Below are 20095 nucleotides of genomic sequence, written 5' to 3'. Positions count from 1 at the left end.
ATCTCTCTACAGATTTTCTCTTCTAATTCTTGCTGACTATTGGGCAGTCTATAATACTACCCCATGAGTGTGATCATACCTTTCCCGTTCCTCAGCTCCACCCATATAGCCTCAGTTGATGAGACCCCTTGTCTGTCCTGCCTGAGCACAGCCGTGATATCTTCCTTGACGAGAAATGTCGCTCCTCCCCCTTTCATCCCTCCCACTCTATCACGTCTAAAGCAACGGAAGCCCGGAACATTGAGCTGCCAGTCTTGCCCCTCCTGCAGCCAAGTTTCAGTAATGCCCACAGTCATAATTCCACATGCCAATCCATGCTCTAAACTCCTTAAATTGCTATAAATTACATTTCTACAAATGTACTATTTAAAAAATAAATAAACGTGTGCAAAATAAGAGAAAAAGTGAGGTCGTGTCTGTGGTTCATTGACCATTCAGAAATCCGATGGCGGTGGGGAAGAAGCTGTTTTTGCACGCACTGTTGGGTGTTCGTCTTCAGGCTCCTGTACCTCCTGCCCAATGGTAGAAGAGTGAAGAAGGCATGGCCTAGGTGGTGGAGGTCCTTGAGGATACTTCCTTGGGACACTACCTCTTGTAGGTGCCCTTGATAGAGTGAAGACTGGTGCCTGATGTCGATGGCCGAGTTTACAACCCTCCGTCGCCTTTTCCTGTCCTGTTCATTAGCACATCCACTACCAAACAGAATATTCTCCATGGTGTACCTGAATAAATTTGCAAGAGTCTTTGGTAACATACCAAATCTCCTCAACTCCTCATGAACGATAGCCATTCGCAAGCCTTCTTCATGATCGCCTCAACATGGAGGTCTTCAGAGATGTTGACATCCAGGAATTTGATGTTTTTTGCCCTCTCCACTGCTGACCCCTTGACGAGGACTGGTTTTGGTTCTCCCATAAAACTACAGAACGCTACAGGCTATTTGGCCCTTCTAGTCTGTGCCGACCATTATTCCACTAATCCCATTGACCAGCTCCCATTCCATATCCCTCCAGACCTCTCCCACTCATGTATCTATCCAATCTATTTTTAAAACACAAGATCGAGCCCGCATTCACCACATCAGATGGCAGCCCATTCCATTTTTCCCCTAATGTTCCCCCTGTACCTCACCCTTTCAGCTTAAAACTATGACCCCGCAAATCCAAGTGGAATCCTTGAAGTAGGGCTCAGGCTCGAAACGTTGATGATATAATCTTGACCTCCTGTGGATGCTACCAGCTCAGTTCGCCAACATTTCAGTGTGTTTTTACTACAATCACAGCACCAGCGGACTTGCATGTTTCACTCTGACTCCACAGATTCAGCCTGACCTGCTCAGTTCCTCCAGCAACTCATTTTATACACTGATAATATCTACTTTATGCCTTGCTATTTAGGTTTAAGACATTAGTTTTGGATTTCAGCACACTGGCCCACGCCAAGACAAGATTTTTAATGCTCATCCTGTTATTTCTTGTTTACAAAATTATCCTCTCTCCTGACAAAAGAGATGTCTAAAATAGCCTCTTCTCTGATTGGTTCCATGATGGTTCACTCTGGAAAACCACAGAAGTGCAATGTATCAAATCAACTCAGGCATGAGAGCAGAGTGCTTCAGTTTTTGGAATTTTACCACGGAAATCAATCCCTTGCTACATATTTATTTTGCTTCTTAATTTTTGTAATGTTTTAAATTTTAAATGATCTGCTTTATTTTTCTTTTAATGCCATTTTTCCTACACACCTCCCCATCCCTGTTGTTCCAACACTTGGGCTGACCCAGGTACTGGTGACAATCTGACTCTTTGATCAATATTTCTCTATGAACACCAAGCCAGTGTCTGTACACTGCACTGGACACGGGCCAACAATGTTAACATTTAACAAGTGCTTTAGTGACTAAGAGCAAATGCTGGCAAATTCAGATTCAGCTGACAGTGACATGAAGCTTCTGCACTCACCCAATTCATTATTGTCATTGCTGTCCTCTGCTCTGGCCCAGAGGTCATCACTCGCAACATAAGTTACTCTGAACAGCTCAAAGTCAATCAATGGTAGGTGATACCCTGGCAATGTCCCTTCCTGAAGTCCACAAGCAGTTCCTTAGTCTTGCTAATATTGAGTTTCAGGTGTAGTTGTGACACCACTTAACGAGCTGATCTACCTCAATCCTGTACGCTTCCACATTGCCATCTATGATTCTGTAAAAGTCCACCCATGCTCCAATAAAACAAACAGCAGAATCAATTAATTGCACAACAGTTTATTCAGCCTTGTTAACGCGTGTGGGAGTGAGGAGTACAAAGAGAGAGTCACTAACTCGTTCTCTACACTGAGCCCCACTCAAAGCAGGAAGATTGCTCTTCCCGCTTTTATACATCTTTGGGCAGGGTGTGTGTGAGGCCCTACAACTTCACATGAGTTTCACACAGCTGTCGATTCTTGTTTTTACATCAATATCTTCCCTTGTGGTGTCTGCAGATGGCTGGGAAATGTCAGGGTGTCCTTACTCTTGGTGTATTTATTTTTACTACATTCTTTGTGGTGTGAGTTACTATCTCACTACAGCACAGGGAAGGTCACGTTAGAAGGCCGTCACATTCCCACCTCTGTTACAAGGAAACTATATTCTCACCCAACTCATTAATCCTTTGTTAAGCATATTTATTAAACTTATTCTTTCACAATTCTACTGACAGCTGTAGTGTCATCAGCATATTTGTGCATGATACTTGAATTGTTCCTAGCCACACAGTCATGGGTGTAGAGAGAGTAGAGCAGAGCAGTTGTCTAAGCCCGCATCCTTGAGGAGCGCCTGTGTCGATCGTCAGGGGGGAGGAGACGTTGTCATTGTGGTGTTCCGATGAGGAAGTCATGGATCCAGTTGCAAATGAAGGTGCAGAGACCTAGGTTCGAAGCTTGCTGACCAGGACTAAAGGGATTTCAGTGTGGAAGGCTGTGCTGTAGTCGACGGAAAGCAACCTGATTTAGGTGTTCAGGTGCTCCAGGGATGAGTGCAAACCCAATGAGATTGTGTCTGCTGTGATACAGTTGCGGTGGAGGTGAATTGCAGTGGGTCCAGGTCTTTACTTAGGTACGAGTTCATTCTGGCCATGACCAACCTCTCAATGCATCTCGTTATAGTAAATATGAGGACTACTGGAGGATAGTCATTGAGGCTGTTCTCTCTGTTCTTCTTGGGCACCAATTGATGGCATTTTGAGGCAGGTGGTAACCGCCAACTGCAACAGTGAGAGATTAAAAATGTCTGTCAACACTCCAGCTAGTTGATTGGCACAGATTTTAAGGACCCTGCTCGGTACGCCATCTCGGTACGCCTGACACTTTGCAAGGGTTCACCCTGTCAAAAGATGCTCTGATGTTGGCCCCTGAAACACCTATCACAGGGTTGCCAACTTCTGCTTGAGCTTTGCCTTGTAGGATGTAATCGCCTGCAAGCCCCGGCCATAGCTGGCTAGTACCTGATTCTGTCCCTGGCTTCCCTCGGTGGCCTGCCGCTCACCCTACATATTTTGAGTAGGTTGAATGACTTGCCCATTGATGTCTCTCAGTAGATTCCGAGATGATTTACACCAACTAATTGTATAAAGGTGAGGGATAAATGTATCAAAATCACTTCTGGTGTAAATCACCAGATTAACCCTTCCACAGAATGATCCCAGAAATCAGCGTAACTAACTGTAGAAAAAAAACCACAATGTTGGAGAAACTCAGCTTGTCAACCAGGGTACTGTATAGATATATAACCAACATTTTGGTCTTGAGGCCTTCATCAAGGTACCTTCATCATGTATCTTTAGTTTTGCTACATAAAGGACTCTGTTTTACCCGATGAGTTTCTCCAGCGTTGTGTTTTTACCTCAACCACGGAGTCTGCAGATTTTCATGTTTTAGTTCCATGGCTACTGTCAACTACGTTTCCATCCAAATAATGTCATCTTAGAATTTTAAAGGCTATTGATGCTCTGAGTTCATCTCAGATAATAAAGGAAATACAAAAGGACATTTAATACGACAGGGTTAATAGCCTGGCTACAAAATACATTTGCTTATTATAGGAAAAAAGTGATCAATTATTAACACGCACGACATTAAACTGCACAAAAATACCTGTTTGTTTTGACCTATTGCATACATGACGCAGACAAAATTCAACTCACTCATATTAGGAACAGGACAGGGCTCACAATGAGCTATCAAATGCAATCTATAATCAGGGAAAGGCAGATGATAATGAGTCACTTTTTTTTGTATGTATGTCCGTTTTAAAATTAAATTAATTTACATTGAATCTCTTAGAAATACACAGTCATTTACTCCTGCGTGGCTTCTGCCCCAGAGTATATGCGACTTGCAGCCAGTGCTGCTTGTTGATAATTTGATTCAGTTTGTACTGGTTTGTCTGTCCATTTCAGTTACTAATTTCAGCAAATTCATCCCAAACTCCACTAGATCTTTTGTACATTTTCTTAAACTCGTGTCCTGTGGCAAGTGAAACCAGCTTTTCCATCAAAATCTTCCCGACTTTTAAACACATTTTATCTATTTTCCCTCTGAGAAGTGCAATCCACATTTGTTAGTTTCTCCATCACTGAAATCTTTCCTAATGTATGGTCTAATGTGTGCAAAGTACGTCTTCTTGGCTTATGATATGATCTGGAGTAATGCACCACTGCAGGATTTTGGGTACAGAGTATCATCTTTTTTTTTGGATGCATGCCCTGGAGTAATTGGAATTGAAGTGTATTCCTCTAAAGTTTTGTGGGATTCTTCATCATGTCCCTGAATAATTTATGTTCATTGTTTTCTCCTCATTAGTAATCCCACCTGTTGGACAAAATCTTTCTGATCTTTTCTGAGTATATTTTGCAACCAGTAATTTTCATCTTTTTTAAAATTCCCTGAAACCAAACTTTCAGGCACCATTCCCATTCATTTGCAATCCTTTCTTGTCTTCACTTTGTTGGGTGTTGGCTGTCCTTACTCACACTGGTTAAGCATGATACTTCAGTTAGTGTGATGTAAATATATCTTCTTCTTTGGCTTGGCTTCGCGGACGAAGATTTATGGAGGGGGTAAAAGTCCACGTCAGCTGCAGGCTCGTTTGTGGCTGACAAGTCCGATGCGGGACAGGCAGACACGGTTGCAGCGGCTGCAGGGGAAAATTGGTTGGTTGGGGTTGGGTGTTGGGTTTTTCCTCCTTTGCCTTTTGTCAGTGAGGTGGGCAATAATCCTACAGTTATTACAGAATTAGTACAACGAGCATATATGCTTACATCGTGGTGTCAATAATGCTGGCTTCTTCACTGGGCTCGTTATTAAAGATTTGGTTGTAAAATGCCTCCAAATTAAAGTGCACATTTTCAGCATTCATCATGGCAACTGGTAATTGGTTCCATGGGTTAAGAGTGAAAGGGGAAAAGTTTAGAGGGAACTTCTTTACATAGAGAGAGGTGGGAGTGTGGAACGAGCTGCCAGCTGAAGTGGTGAATGTGGGCTCAATTTCAACATTTAAGAAGATTTGGACGAGTGTGTGGATGGGAAGAGCATGGAGGGCTATGGACTGGGTGCAGGTCAGTGGGACTAGGCAAAAAAAAACAGTTTGGCCCAGACTAGAAGGGCCGAAGGGGCCTGTTTCTGTGCTGTATGGTTCTATGCAAGGGGTTGCAATACTCCTGTATGCTGTAAGTGTGTAAATTAATTGATTGATTACTCGCTTTGTCATTCAATGCTGAATTCCCATCAAACCAAATGACATCAGTAAACCTACTACAAGAATAAGCATGCACATAAAATGCAGTGCGTGACAGCCGGAAGGTTAAAAGATCACTATCACAATCTGGAATAACCCGGAGGCTACGAAACTACGATTAACAATGAGTAAATGCATTAGGCTAAAATAGTAAACTGCAAGTGGAATCAGTGAAAAGCACACAGGTTCCAGTATTTCATGTGATTATTTAAGCTTTTTTTTTAAAGCCCTATAAATTACATTGTTATAATTTCATTGTTGTGCATAACTCCGTGAAAGTTAAATTAACTTGAAAATGTCAATGTAACGTAGGTTTTGTCATTACTGCCACTAGTATTATGCGTTTGATTATTGTTCTATTCATGGTTATTTATCTATGTAACATTTACTTAATAAAATTAATAAAAATAATGAAAAAGAAGAAAGGGGTTTTGCTGTGCAATGTTGTACCAAAATGGCCACCTACAAATTGGAGGAATCCAATATTCCATCCGGGCACTTTCCACTAGATGGCATCAACATCAACATTTCTGGTGTTTCTGTTTGGGCCCTCCCCTGTCTCTCACCCTTTCCTCCGGCCTTTCACCCTCTTCCCTCCCAAATTAGAGAATTATCTCCTCCCCCCATCATTTCCCAGCTTTTTTCTCCGCTGCCCTCTCACGCGCATCTACAAGTTTTATGAGGGAAGGTTAGCAGAGCTGGGTCGTTTCTCTTTGGTGTGTAGAAAGGATGAGAGGAGACTTGATAGAGGTCTACAAGATTAAGAGAGGCATCAATAGGGTGGACAGCCAGCACTTGTTTCCCAGGGCAGGAATGGCAAACATCAGGGAACATATGCATAAAGTTGGGAAGGTTTTTTTAAAAGAGTTGTGGGTGCCTGGAATGCCTTGCTGGGGATGGTGGTGGAGACTGAGGCATTAAAGAGACTCTTAGACAGGCACATAGATAGAGGGTTATGGGGTTCAGTAATTTTTTTTAGGGATATAGTCAGCACAGCATAAAGAACGCTGCAAGACCTACTGATTTTTGGCAGCATTTTTGTGCGTTAAACTACAAACTGCAGACTTTCTTGCTTATCTCCTTATTGCTTCTAATGTGATGTTTCAAAGTGATGTGTGTCACAAGTGATTGCTGATTTGGTTCTGGACTTTGAAAGTGTCACCTTTAGAACTCTCTCTTAAAAGGGGCAATACTCTTCCAGTTACAGGGGGATGTCGCTGCTTAATGAATGGATGCTTCAATGATAGTGAAGGGCAGTGTTTGCAGGAGAAAGTTTCTTTATCTCAAGGTGACAGAGACCCTTGAGGGCTTGGCCGTTCTGGACGGAGGCCTGCAACGCAAACAAGCCCCCATACCTGCTCTGCTTGCTCCTTTGAGCCAAAGGAGAGAAGTAGACGATCTCCTATCCTGAGGATGGCCCTTGGATGACCTACTTAGCAGCGAGCAGCAGAGGCATGGCTGAAATCAACAGCTGCAGTTTGGTGTGATCCAAAGATCTGGAAGGTGAGGATGACTGGGACCTTGACCTCCACAAGCAAGGAAGTCTAAGTACTTATAAGAGGCAGTATTTAAGGTTGCAACGGCCTTACATTTCAATAAGAACAAAGAATGCAGTTTTTGTGCATCTTGTTCACAATTGATATCAGAGATTTTTTTTTAGCTTTGTTGTGGATTAATCTTAATGTTTTAGGATGATTTCAATTTATTGAAAATATTTTTTAGTGTCATTTACAATTCATTAACCCTGACATTACTTCTCAGCTTTAGTGCAACCCACGCTGTCATTCCAGCTGCTGAAACATAATCAGACATGCAGAATTATTGGGACATTGTGGTTGGAAGGAACAATATTGTGAATAGCGTGCAAGTCATTTCATACTCTCATATTCTGTTTGATAGGAAGTAAAACTATTCTCCCTCTCTAATGAACAAAAACAAGGTTTAATAAGCAAAGCCTCCAATCATTCCAGTTGCTGGGAAGTAAAAACACAATGCTGGAGAAACTCAGCAGGTTAAACAGTGTCTTTTATAGAGCAAAGCTAAAAATACATAACCAACGGTTCAGGCTTGAGCCCTTCATCAAGGTATGGGAAAATGTCGGCAGGCATCCGAATGAAAAGGTAAGGGGGGGGAGCGTGGGGGGCAGGGGGAAGGGGGGAGGACCGTGGTCGCAAAGGTAGGAGGTAATAGGTGGAGAAGGGAGGGAAGGCGCAGCAGCAAGTGGGGGAGGAGGGGTGGCTAGGCAAGCAGAGAAAGAAGGGGTGGAGAGCTGAGGGAAAAAAGGCAGGGGGAAAAGGAGAGCAGGTTGGCAGAAACTGGAGAGATCAATGTTAATACCATCTGGCTGGAGAGCGCCCAGAGGGAAAATCAGGTATTGCTCCTCCAATTTGCAGGTGGTCTTGGTGGAATAATCCATGCGGTCATGGACAGACATATGGGAGTGGGGCACAGAACTGAAGTGATTGGCCACTGGGAGGTCCCAGTCACTGTTGGAGATGGAGCGAAGATGCTCAGCGAAGCGATCTACCAGTCTGCCCCCAGTCTCTCTGATGTAGACAAGGCCACAAAGGGAACCCTGGATGTAGTAAATCAGTCCTGTGGATGCACAGGTGAAGTGTGGCTTCACTTGAAAGGCCTGTTTAGGGCTCCAGACAGTGGTGAGGATGTGTGGCACCTCCTGCGGCCACAGGGGAAGGGGAATTGGTAGGGAAGGATGAATGCTCAACGAAGGCATGAAGGGAGCAGACCCAATGGAAGGCAGAGAGAGGAGGAGAGGGTAAGATGTGTCTGGTAGTGGGATCCAGCTGTAAGTACCAGAAATTCTGGAGGATAATGTGATGGATGCAGAGGCTGGTGAGGAGCTAGGTGAGGATGAGGGGAATCCTGTGTTTATTGTGCCTGGGGTAGAGGAGACCAGGGCAGATTTGCAGGAGATGGAGGAGATGCAGGTGAGGGCTGAGTTGATGGTGGTGGAAGGGAAGCTATATTTGTGGAAGAAGGCAGACATTTCAGATGATCTGGACTAGAAGACCTCATCCTGGGAACAGATGTGGTGGAGACAGAGAAATTGGGAGAAGGGAATCCTCGCATGGTACAGGGTGTGAGGAAGTGTAGTTGAGATAGTTGTAGGAGTCGGTCAGTGGCAGATTAACTACCACCCGGGCCCTAGGCTGAGCTTTAGTAACGCCCCCCCTCCCTGTCTTTACCCCACTGCCCCACACCCTTCATCCGACGGTGTGACTAGTAAAACACAGAAATGCTGGAGGAACTCAGCCAGTCCTGTAGCATCCACAGGAGGTAAAGATACCTTGAAGAAGGGCTCAGGCCTGAAGCATTGGTAATAGATCTTCGGGTCTCACAGCATCCGTAGGAATTTCACCAGCATTATGATTTTACAACTCAATTTACAAACGCGAGTTCAGCTTTTCCCTTTTGCTTTGCTGAGATTTTGTTCAAAACGGTTTATACATTGCACATTTTCTACACCTGTTGCACAAATAATAACAGATCAAATATCCCTGCAGCGAAGGAGAAAATTAGGCTTTCATTTATTAATGATTATGCAAAATCATGATTAAAATGTAGACATATTAAAGTTCAAACAATTGCTATCACCTATGGTTGTATTTATTCGAACAGAAATCACTGATTTAGTTTAATATATGAAACCAACAATTAATTTAACGTGCAATGTTTTTGCTGACCTTGCCAATTTCAATGAAATGTTAAAGCAGATATCACCATTCCCCCCTGCCCCCCCCCACCCCCCCCGGCCCCATCTCCCTTGCCGCTGGCCAGGGAAAGGTTGCATCCCCATCCCTGACCCGCTGGGCAGGAAGAGGCTGCATCCCCATCCCTGTCCCGCTGGGCAGGAAGAGGTCACATCTCCCATTCTCCCTGTCCCACTGGGCAGGGAGAGGTCATGTCCCCTGGCCCTGACCTACTGGGCAGGGAGAGGGGGTTATCCCTCGTCCTTCTGGGTGGGGAGAGGCTCCGGTTTCCTCCCATCATTCAAAACGCACCGGGAGGTGGTGGGGAGGAGCAGGGGGGGGGGGGGTGGGAGGGGAGCATAGGTTACTTGGATGTAAGTTGGGCAACAGGATCTCTTGGGCCAAAATGGCCTATTACTGTTACTGTTCTGTATGTCTAAAAAAGAAACAAACTTAAAGGCACTTTGCATCTTAAACATGCAACCAAAGGCAAAAAAAAAGGAAAGATGTTGAAAAATGTGCACATCTTTTCCACCACTCAGTTTGGGGAACTTTGGTCTATCCAATAATGCTGAATTTAAGTAGTGCAACATTTCATTTTCAAAAGTAGAAATTTACATAAATAAATTAAGCTATTTTAAAAAAATGATCTGTAAACATAATAATAATGATTAAAAATGATGGTACTTCATTTCACATTTGCAGGCACTGAAGTCCCAATATTTGGTTTACCATATTACATTTTTACCGTATTACATTTTACAGTATGGAAACAGGCCATATCTGCCCTTCTAGTCCGCACCGATTTACATGAAACTCCATTAGTTCCACCTACCCACTCTCTTGCCAATAACCCTCCAACCTCCTCTCAACCATGTACTCATCTAACCTCCTCTTAAAGGACAGAATTGACCCTGCCGCAACTATTGACCAACAGAATTCAACAATGAAATACAGAACGGAGAAATAACTTGAAATTGACTGCATCTGAATGAAAATAGCTAAAAATTTTCTTGAATTTCTTCAATAGGCCGTTGAGCTTGTGGACATCGCACTTTTCACACACAAGTACATTCGGGCTCGTATCAATTTGCTTCATTTCGTTAACTGCTTTAGTAAGTCAACTTTTGTTATCATTGCTGACACAAGAGACTTAATGCAACTAAAACAGCCTGGCCTGATAAGTTCAAGTAAGTCTGAAATATTCCCTTATGAGACTTCTCATATCATCATTTTACATAGGAAATCAATTCCACCCGAACGGACAAACATTATGTTGTTGGAGAGGAATATATCTTGGGCAGATACTTGTATCATTACAGGTCTCTAAGATACTAAAACAAAGTAAATAAAAGACTGAAACTTAAGTTTTCTGAGTTTATCACAGCTAACATTCACCTCCCTCTGAATTGTGAATAGTTTCTAAAGCTATCAATAGGCAGATTTTGACTGAAATTTGAATTGTTGCTTTACTGGGCTTTCCTTTCTCTTTTTTGAATTTCTGCTTTGACCGCAGGAAAAAGAATCTCAGGGTTATATGCGATGTCGTGTATGCACTCTGATGAGAAATCCGAAACCTACTGGGTGTTTGATGCTTATTAGTGCAGTGTGCTGACTTGTCAAAAGTGCTGTCAATGGAGTTTACATCAATGGCAAAGTCAACAATTATTGGTTCCCATAATCAGCCTTGGAAAGGAATTGGTGAGCTATATTCTTCAACTGCTATAGTCCTTCTCATGAAGATATTCTGACAATGCTATTGAGGAAGGACTTAAACAATTTAGACCTCGTATATTTCCAAGACAGGATGATATGGGAAATCTGCAGGTAGTGATGTTCTTGTGCACCTGTCCTTCTTGACGAGAGATATTGAGGAGTTGGGAATGAATGTTTCGGTTGGTTGACGAGGTTCCATTCAAGAGACTGGTGTCTCTGATGGTGTGGAATTTGATTAATACTGTTGGGTTGCCCTCATCCGGGTGAGTGGAGGGTATTAAATCATGGTCCTGACTTGCCCCTTGTTGTCACTTACTGCAGGAAACCTGTCCCTTGTCTCCTCATGTGGCCAGGGTGTTTATGTAGCTGGTCCAACAAGTTTCTGGTCAAGGGTGATTCCTCCAATAAGAATGGTAATTCTATTGGTGATATGAAAGATAGGTGAGTCGACTCTCTCCTGTTGGAAATAGTTATTGCCTGGCATCTTTATACTTTAAATATTCTTGCCATTTATCAGCCCATCTTGCTGCATGCAGGCTTGGGCTTCTTTCTTTGCTAAGCCGTGAACATGGAATTGAACATTGAGCAATCGATATCAACTACTTCAAATGCCATAGTGAAAGGAAGCATAATCACTCCCTAACTGCTGGATTAATCCACTTGACCTGATGTCACTTCTGTTCTAAAATGTCAGCCCACCCTCACTACATATTAAAATGTCCCTTTTTTAAAACTCCCTTTCCTATTCTAACTTGGGACTCAGACCGACAATTCATTCCTCTTTCCATGAACGTTGCCTGACCTGCTGAATATTTCCAGTCTTTTCCGATTTTCCACCCTCTCAGGAGCTGCTCTGGGGAATTCCCACAGCCTTAATGGTGTAAATTACAAAGAGTTTTTTTGACATTTTTATTGCATTTTTATGAATGCTAAACTTGTTTCACCAAATCATTATTCAAATCTGAGTAGATTTTCGTTCTTAGCTTTGTGTACAATTCCCCCTGCTGGTAAAATGAGAGATTTAGCCTGGCATTGTCAAGTGATCCTTATGACCACCACCAAATGACTGGTTATGCAAGGATAACGGTTAACTCAACGATCGGGACCGAGGTTCGAATCCCATGCTGTCTGTAAGGAGTTTGTACGTTCTCCCATGTCTATGTGGGTTTTCCCCAGGGGTTCCAATTTCCTCCCACCCTTCAAAATGTACTGGGCGGTTGTAGGTCAATTGGGTGTAATTGGGTGGACGGGCTTTTGGGCAGAAGATATTACCATGTTGTTTGTCTAAATTAAATAATTAAGTTAAAAAATTATAGATAACCATGTTTAGTTAATAATTCAAATATTTCAAATACTCAAAGCTAAGTGTCTGCTTGAAATGTCCAACTTTGTATTGCCTCAGAATGACAGCAATATCTGATTCAAACTTCACTTTGTTAATGTTGGATTTAGACCAAGTGTAATTCTATTAAGATTCCTGCATGGGGGGCTTTAATGTATTTAACTACCTTTATTGAATTTATTCTGAGGCAATACCTGAAAGGCTGTCCTCCATTTTTAGGTGCCTGGCACCTTTTTCTGAAATGTTAGCATGCTTTAACCCAAACCTTCTCCTTGTTTTAAACGCAGACAGCTTGAAGTCCAATTTTGTTTGAAAACCAAGTGATAATGGATGCACTCAACAAGTACAAGGACAGCAGATGTTATTCCACAGATACAGTTCAAACTAATACTTGTATGCATGTAGCAACACAACCAGTTAATTACATGCTTTATTATTCCATGAATTTTCATTGACCTTTAAAAATTTCATTGAAGAAAATTCAGCACTAACGAAATTTGATCACAGCAACTTTGTCTGAACTTGAACCAATTACACTGAACAACAACTTTTTTCAAAAGGTTTGCTTCCCGAAAAATTGGGGATTATGATAGACGACTTCAAGCTGAACACAAAGATAATTTCAGATTTGTGGTATCACATAAGAAGTTGGAGAAACATTAAATTAACTTTTATTGAATTTAGCACGTTTAATTGCATAATGACGGTGACACGTTGCGTTAGTTCAACTGGCCTAAAAATGTTTTGCTGCTGATTTTCTTTTGTACTCAGCATCTGATGCCTCTCATGTCAGTGTCCAACAATAGTCGGCCAGCATTGATGGATTCAGTTGCCCTGAAATTTTGGTACCAAGTAAGGTAATGAAAAATAGGTATTACTCAATGAACAAATGAGTGCAATTTTAGACTGCTAATATATTCTTTCACACAAGATTTAATGCCTTATGTACAACATAATTGGCTCGTCTCTTGTCCTTTAAGTTATTTTACTGAGAAGGTAAATGGGTACTTTATAAATTCAGCTCATGGAGCTCAGGGTAGTTTATGTTACGTGCTTATCTGATGCCTCTCATTTCAGTGTCCAACAATAGTCAGCCTACATTGATGGATTCCAGTTGCCCTGATACCACTTTTCCAAAATGGCAATGTCCAATCTACAAGTATATGCTGTGTTCAGGGTTTTTTTTTGTGGTAATTCTGCCTCACCCACAAAATAAAAAAGAATCTCAGAGTTATATGTATGTACTCTGACAATAAATCTGAATCTGGTGAAACCTTTCACCATGTTCATCACTGACTGCACTAAGATCGGCAGGGAAGAAGTTCAAGTGGGATTGCAGAAAATGAATTTTCAATGTCATTTTGCTCTTCATAGTTTTGTATGCTTGAAGTAGATTTTGACAGGAAATCACAGAGAGGTTATGGCTAGAAAACGGTATATGATGGGAACATTTTAAGGTGTTTTTTTTGTGAGTAGTAGCCCAAAATCCAAAAGGGTTCAGGAAGTAAGATCTTTGCTGTCCAGTGTTATTGTTGACGAACAACAGTCTTAAAGAAGAATTGATCAAAACTGTTTATACTGTCACTTAAAATAAGTTAACCTGTGGATAAATGGATATTCTTTACCTACCTACAAGATGAACAAAAATGGAATTTAATCAATTTACATAATTACTGGGGGATGATTAAGCACCAAAAATAATTGAGTTGCTGGTGAGCGGAATGTTAAGCATTTTCAACTTAAATGTTACCCACCTCAAATTTCTACATTTACCTGTTATCCCCAAAACAATTAGTTTAGGAATTCTGGTGAAAGGTCATCAAGCAGAAATGATAACTCTATTTTTCTCCACAGATTCTGTCTTTATATGCACAAAACGTATGTCTAGTTTGTGTTCCTTAGTTACAATTTCAGGAGCTTAAGAAAGAAGGCATTAGCCACGTCAGTGTGGATTGGATCAAAGTTCAGGGCCCAAAGATAAGACAATTGTGAGATAATTCACTGCACCAACCATCTCCCAAAGGTTCCAAACAAATCAAAATGAAATATGATTCAAACCTTCATGCAATTCCTTTAACGTTGTAGATGGAAAATCACTTAAATGTCGAGTGAAAAGAGACAGAAATCACTGATTTTCCAAAACTTAATATGGGTTGACTCATTTCCCACTTTTCATGGCTCATCCCGCTGTGGCTGATCTGGTATAAATTATAATTCTGGAAACATTGTCCTTGGAAATCCTGGAAAGCTGGTGTAGCAGAGAAATAATCAAGAAAAGTCAAATAGTCAAAAATAGTCAAGAAAATAATCCTTGATAGGATTTTCTGTGCTACTCAGAAGTCGGGATGTTCATCATCTTGAGGCGCGCAGGATTCACTCCGAGCTCAGCGCTGTTCACACTCAATGAAAATGTGGCCAAGGGTCACTCACGTTCCAGAGAAACCTGATTCCAGTCCTGATGCACTTTTTAATGCTCAAGAGGTCTCATCGGGATGAAAATAGTACAGCCTGTTTTGTTTTCTCAGGAAACTTACTAGACTTGACAAATTAAGTTGCCCTGAATTCTCACGTGTAACACATGTCGTAATTGTTCAACTGACCAGCAGGACAGTGGTAAAAAAATTCAAGGACACTGAAGTACTTCCTCAGAGTAATGGGGGAAATCAACAGCACATTGTGCATATTCTGACATACCCTTTCGTGCATGATAGAGAAAGCCACATTAATCCAATTAGTACAAATTAGTTGAGTTTTCAATGGTTTCTGATCATCTAAATTCCATTTTAATATCTCTGTAAGCATTTTATTCATTAACGGCCAGTAAAACATTAACATTTCTCAAATATTAACGCTCTCAAACTTTGAATGGATAGTGCCCATAAATCTTTAAATATAGCATGTTATTAGGACATTTTTGCATCAAACTCATCAATTTTTAGCTTCGTGACAAAAAGTCCTTTATAAAATAATTAGTCTAAAAAAAACATAAATGATCAATATCTTGCATTGATGAATGGATTATGAATCTTTTCATTTCGAAGAGGAGGGTTATTCACTCATTCACTCTTTTTTTGGAATATTTTATTTACAAATTTTCCATACATGTAATTAATAAACTTTTACATAGACAAGATATTAATTAAATTTAAAATTACAATGATAGTTGACTGCTTTCTTACCCTCCCCATCCCTCCTTGTACCCCCCCCAAAGAAAACATGATATAAATGTAATATATAGAGTTATATATTACAAAGCAACCTCAAAGCAAAGCTTGACGCTGCAATCCGCCTCACGGACCCGTCCCCTGAAACCCTCTGGGATCAGTTGAAGACTACCATACTGAAATCCACTGAAGAGGTACTGGGCTTCTCCTCCAGGAAAAACAAGGACTGGATCGACGAAAACAGCCAGGAAATCCAGGAGCTGCTGGCAAAGAAGCGAGCTGCCCACCAGGCTCACCTTACAAAGCCGTCCTGTCCAGAGAAGAAACAAGCCTTCCGTCGCGCATGCAGCCATCTTCAGCGCAAACTCCGGGAGATCCAAAATGAGTGGTGGACTAGCCTCGCCAAGCGAACCCAGCTTAGCGCGGACATTGGCGACTTCAGGGGTTTCTATGAGGCTCTAAAGGCTGTGTACAGCCCCTCACCCCAAGTCCAAAGCCCGCTGCGCAGCTCAGACGGCAAAGTCCTCCTCAGCGACAAGATCTCCATCCTCAACCGATGGTCAGAACACTTCCAATCTCTTTTCAGTGCCAACCGCTCAGTCCAAGATTCCGCCCTGCTCCAGCTCCCTCAACAGCCCCTAAGGCTAGAGCTGGATGAGGTCCTCACCCAGGATGAGACATATAAGGCAATCGAACAACTGAAAAGTGGCAAAGCAGCAGGTATGGATGGAATCCCCCCAGAGGTCTGGAAGGCTGGTGGCAAAACTCTGCATGTCAAACTGCATGAGTTTTTCAAGCTTTGTTGGGACCAAGGAAAACTGCCTCAGGACCTTCGTGATGCCACCATCATCACCCTGTACAAAAACAAAGGCGAGAAATCAGACTGCTCAAACTACAGGGGAATCACGCTGCTCTCCATTGCAGGCAAAATCTTCGCTAGGATTCTCCTAAATAGAATAATACCTAGTGTCGCCGAGAACATTCTCCCAGAATCACAGTGCGGCTTTCGCGCAAACAGAGGAACTACTGACATGGTCTTTGCCCTCAGACAGCTCCAAGAAAAGTGCAGAGAACAAAACAAAGGACTCTACATCACCTTTGTTGACCTCACCAAAGCCTTCGACACCGTGAGCAGGAAAGGGCTTTGGCAAATACTAGAGCACATCGGATGCCCCCCAAAGTTCCTCAACATGATTATCCAACTGCACGAAAACCAACAAGGTCGGGTCAGATACAGCAATGAGCTCTCTGAACCCTTCTCCATTAACAATGGCGTGAAGCAAGGCTGTGTTCTCGCACCAACCCTCTTTTCTTTTTTTTTTGGTGTTCTAATATGTTTATTTTATTTTATTTTTTTTGTTTTTTTTTCACACCATAAATCACATTAGCCATGATATACACTATTTCTTTTTCACACATATACAGTGACTTTTTCTCCCCACCCCCTCCTCCCAAGCCACCCCCCCACCCCCCCCTCTCATCCATTTTAGGTATACAATCTAGGTTGCATTAAGCCAGTCAGACAATGTTGTCATTCAACAAAAATACACCAGAAATTCTACTGAGTCCATTCTTTTCTTTCCTTCTACTTCCATCAACTTAGGTAATGTTTGTCCCCGGTAGGTTTTCGCTATTGTATTTAATGTAAGGCTCCTATACTTGTTCGAATATTTCAATATTATTTCTTAACCTATATGTTATTTTTTCTAATGGAATACATTTATTCATTTAAATTTAGTAGTTTCTTCCTTTTAATTTGGTTATGTATTCCATTAATATTTAAAGTCATATAGTTCAGCGTAGCCCTTTTATATTTTGTTTATCTTCTCTTTCCGTTTTTCCATCATTACCTTTCCTCCTTTTCCATTTCTGTTTTCTTATTTTCAACTCTTTATAAGACAACATTCCTACAACATCCAACATTTTCCTTATTCTCCTATTTCTATCTTATTTATCCCCAATCTCCCCTTCCCCTCCTGAGTTGTCCTTTATCCCTTGTCGGACAACCACATCTCCCCTCTCCATTTGGATTTGCGAATCCACTCGCAAGCATCAACTGATTTTGCAGTGACCGCTATTTCCCCTCACCCCGCCCCCCCAGAAAAGATTTCACTTTTCATATGTCACAAAGGTCACTCTTTTAATTCCCTCCTTATTCTCTCTATTCCATTACCTTCCCTTATTAATTCTTGTCTATACTATCTATATTTTCCTCTAAGTACAGATACATTCACGTATGCACATTGTCTCTATTCACTCTTATACCTCTTTACCCGCATACATATCAATCGTGATCATTTTTACTCTAATTACCCGTCTTCATCCCTCAGTCTATTTTTGTCTTTACCCACATACATATCAATCGTGATCATTTTAACTCTCATTACCCGTCTTCCTCCCTCAGTCTATTTTTGTAATTGTTCTGCAAATTTTCGTGCTTCTTCTGGATCCGAGAATAGTCTGTTTTGTTGTCCTGGAATAAATATTTTCAATACCGCTGGATGCTTTAGTATAAATTTATACCCTTTCTTCCATAAAATCGCCTTTGCTGTATTGAACTCTTTTCTCTTCTTTAGGAGTTCAAAACTTATATCTGGATAAATGAAGATTTTTTGCCCTTTATACTCCATTGGTTTGTTGCCCTCTCTTACTTTTTCCATTGTCTTCTCCAGTACCTTTTCTCTTGTAGTATATCTTAGGAATTTTACTACAATAGATCTTGGTTTTTGTTGTGGTTGTGGTTTAGAGGCCAATACTCTATGTGCCCTTTCTATTTCCATTTCTTGCTGTAGTTCTGGACATCCTAGGGTCTTAGGGATCCACTCTTTTATAAACTCCCTCATATTCTTGCCTTCTTCATCTTCCTTAAGGCCCACTATCTTTATGTTATTTCTTCTGTTATAATTTTCCATTGTATCTATTTTTTGAGCTAGTAGTTCTTGTGTCTCTTTAGTTTTTTTATTAGATTCCTCCAATTTCTTTTTTAAGTCTTCTACCTCCATTTCTGCTGCTACTGCCCGCTCTTCCATCTTGTCCATTTTCTTTCCCATTTCTGTTAAGGTCATCTCCATTTTATTTATTTTCTCTTCTGTGTTGTTTATTCTTTTTCTTAAATCCTTAAATTCCTGTGTTTGCCATTCTTTAAATGACTCCATGTATCCTTTAATAAGAGCAAGTATATCCTTTACCTTGCCTTTCTTTTCTTCTTCTATTTCACTGTACTCTTCCTCTTCCTCTTCTTCTTCCTCTGGGTTGACCATCTGTTGTTTCTTTGGTGCCCTTTCCTTCTCTTCTTTCTTGTTTCTATTGTCTTCTGTGGTCTCTTCTTGCTGCAGGTGTTCTGCAGCTGTCGTTGCCGGCTGTGGAGATCGACTCCCCAGCTGGTCCCCCCTCCCGTCGGTGTGTTTTTTTTCATGCGCGAGGAATCGCGCATGCGCGGTTGCGCACTTTTACTCGGCTCAGCGAGCCATTTTTGTAGTCCATTATTTACCGACCTGAGGGAGTGGGTTTCTCTCTCCGCAGCGGGCCTCTTCGGACAGGTAAGGCCTTCACCTTTTTCCTCCTTTGTCTTCTCTTCCTCTCTTCTTACCGTTGCTTTCGATTTTTCTTTTTTTGTCGCCATCTTCTTTCCACCTTTATACTCACTTTTCTGTAACTTTTATTTCTGTGCCTTTGTGTTTTCCTTTGTTTTTCCCGACTTTTCTGGAGAGGGCTGGAGTTCACCGTCCGGCCACTACTCCATCACGTGACTCCTGTCACCAACCCTCTTTTCAATCTTCTTCAGCATGATGCTGAACCAAGACATGAAAGACCTCAACAATGAAGATGCTGTTTACATCCGGTACCGCACGGATGGCAGTCTATTCAATCTGAGGCGCCTGCAAGCTCACACCAAGACACAAGAGAAACTTGTCCGTGAACTACTCTTGGTGCGAGAACGCAGCCTTGCTTCACGCCATTGTTAATGGAGAAGGGTTCAGAGAGCTCATTGCTGTATCTGACCCGACCTTGTTGGTTTTCGTGCAGTTGGATAACCATGTTGAGGAACTTTGCGGGGCATCCGAGGCACTCTAGTATTTGCCAAAGACAAAGAGCAACTTGTCCATGAACTACTCTTTGCAGACAATTCCGCTTTAGTTGCTCATTCAGAGCCAGCTCTTCAGCGCTTGACATCCTGTTTTGCGGAAACTGCCAAAATGTTTGGCCTGGAAGTCAGCCTGAAGAAAACTGAGGTCAGCTCCCCACCATGACTACCAGCCCCCCCCCATCTCCATCGGGCACACAAAACTCAAAACGGTCAACCAGTTTACCTACCTCGGCTGCACCATTTCATCAGATGCAAGGATCGACAACGAGATAGACAACAGACTCGCCAAAGCAAATAGCGCCT

The 20095-nt window shown here is 41.9% G+C and overlaps 1 protein-coding gene across 11 annotated transcripts in view; it reads right to left on the bottom strand.

The window, feature by feature from the left end:
* LOC138764132 (protein FAM107B-like) overlaps positions 1–20095 on the bottom strand; it is a 196789-nt gene that overhangs the window by 78949 nt on the left and 97745 nt on the right. The window contains exon 1 of one of the 11 annotated variants that reach the window (XM_069939559.1): positions 1962–2150. The exons of the other annotated variants lie outside the window; for them this stretch is intronic. Within the exon in view, the coding sequence (XP_069795660.1) occupies positions 1962–2021 (60 nt within the window). The 5' untranslated portion in view covers positions 2022–2150. Of the gene's footprint in view, positions 1–1961; positions 2151–20095 lie in introns of those variants that run through there. 11 annotated transcript variants of the gene reach the window in all.

Source organism: Narcine bancroftii, chromosome 5, assembly GCF_036971445.1.
Source record: "Narcine bancroftii isolate sNarBan1 chromosome 5, sNarBan1.hap1, whole genome shotgun sequence".
In the NCBI taxonomy this organism is placed as follows: domain Eukaryota; kingdom Metazoa; phylum Chordata; class Chondrichthyes; order Torpediniformes; family Narcinidae; genus Narcine; species Narcine bancroftii.
Note: the sequence above shows the minus strand (reverse complement) of the source record. Positions and strands in the feature narration are given on the sequence as shown.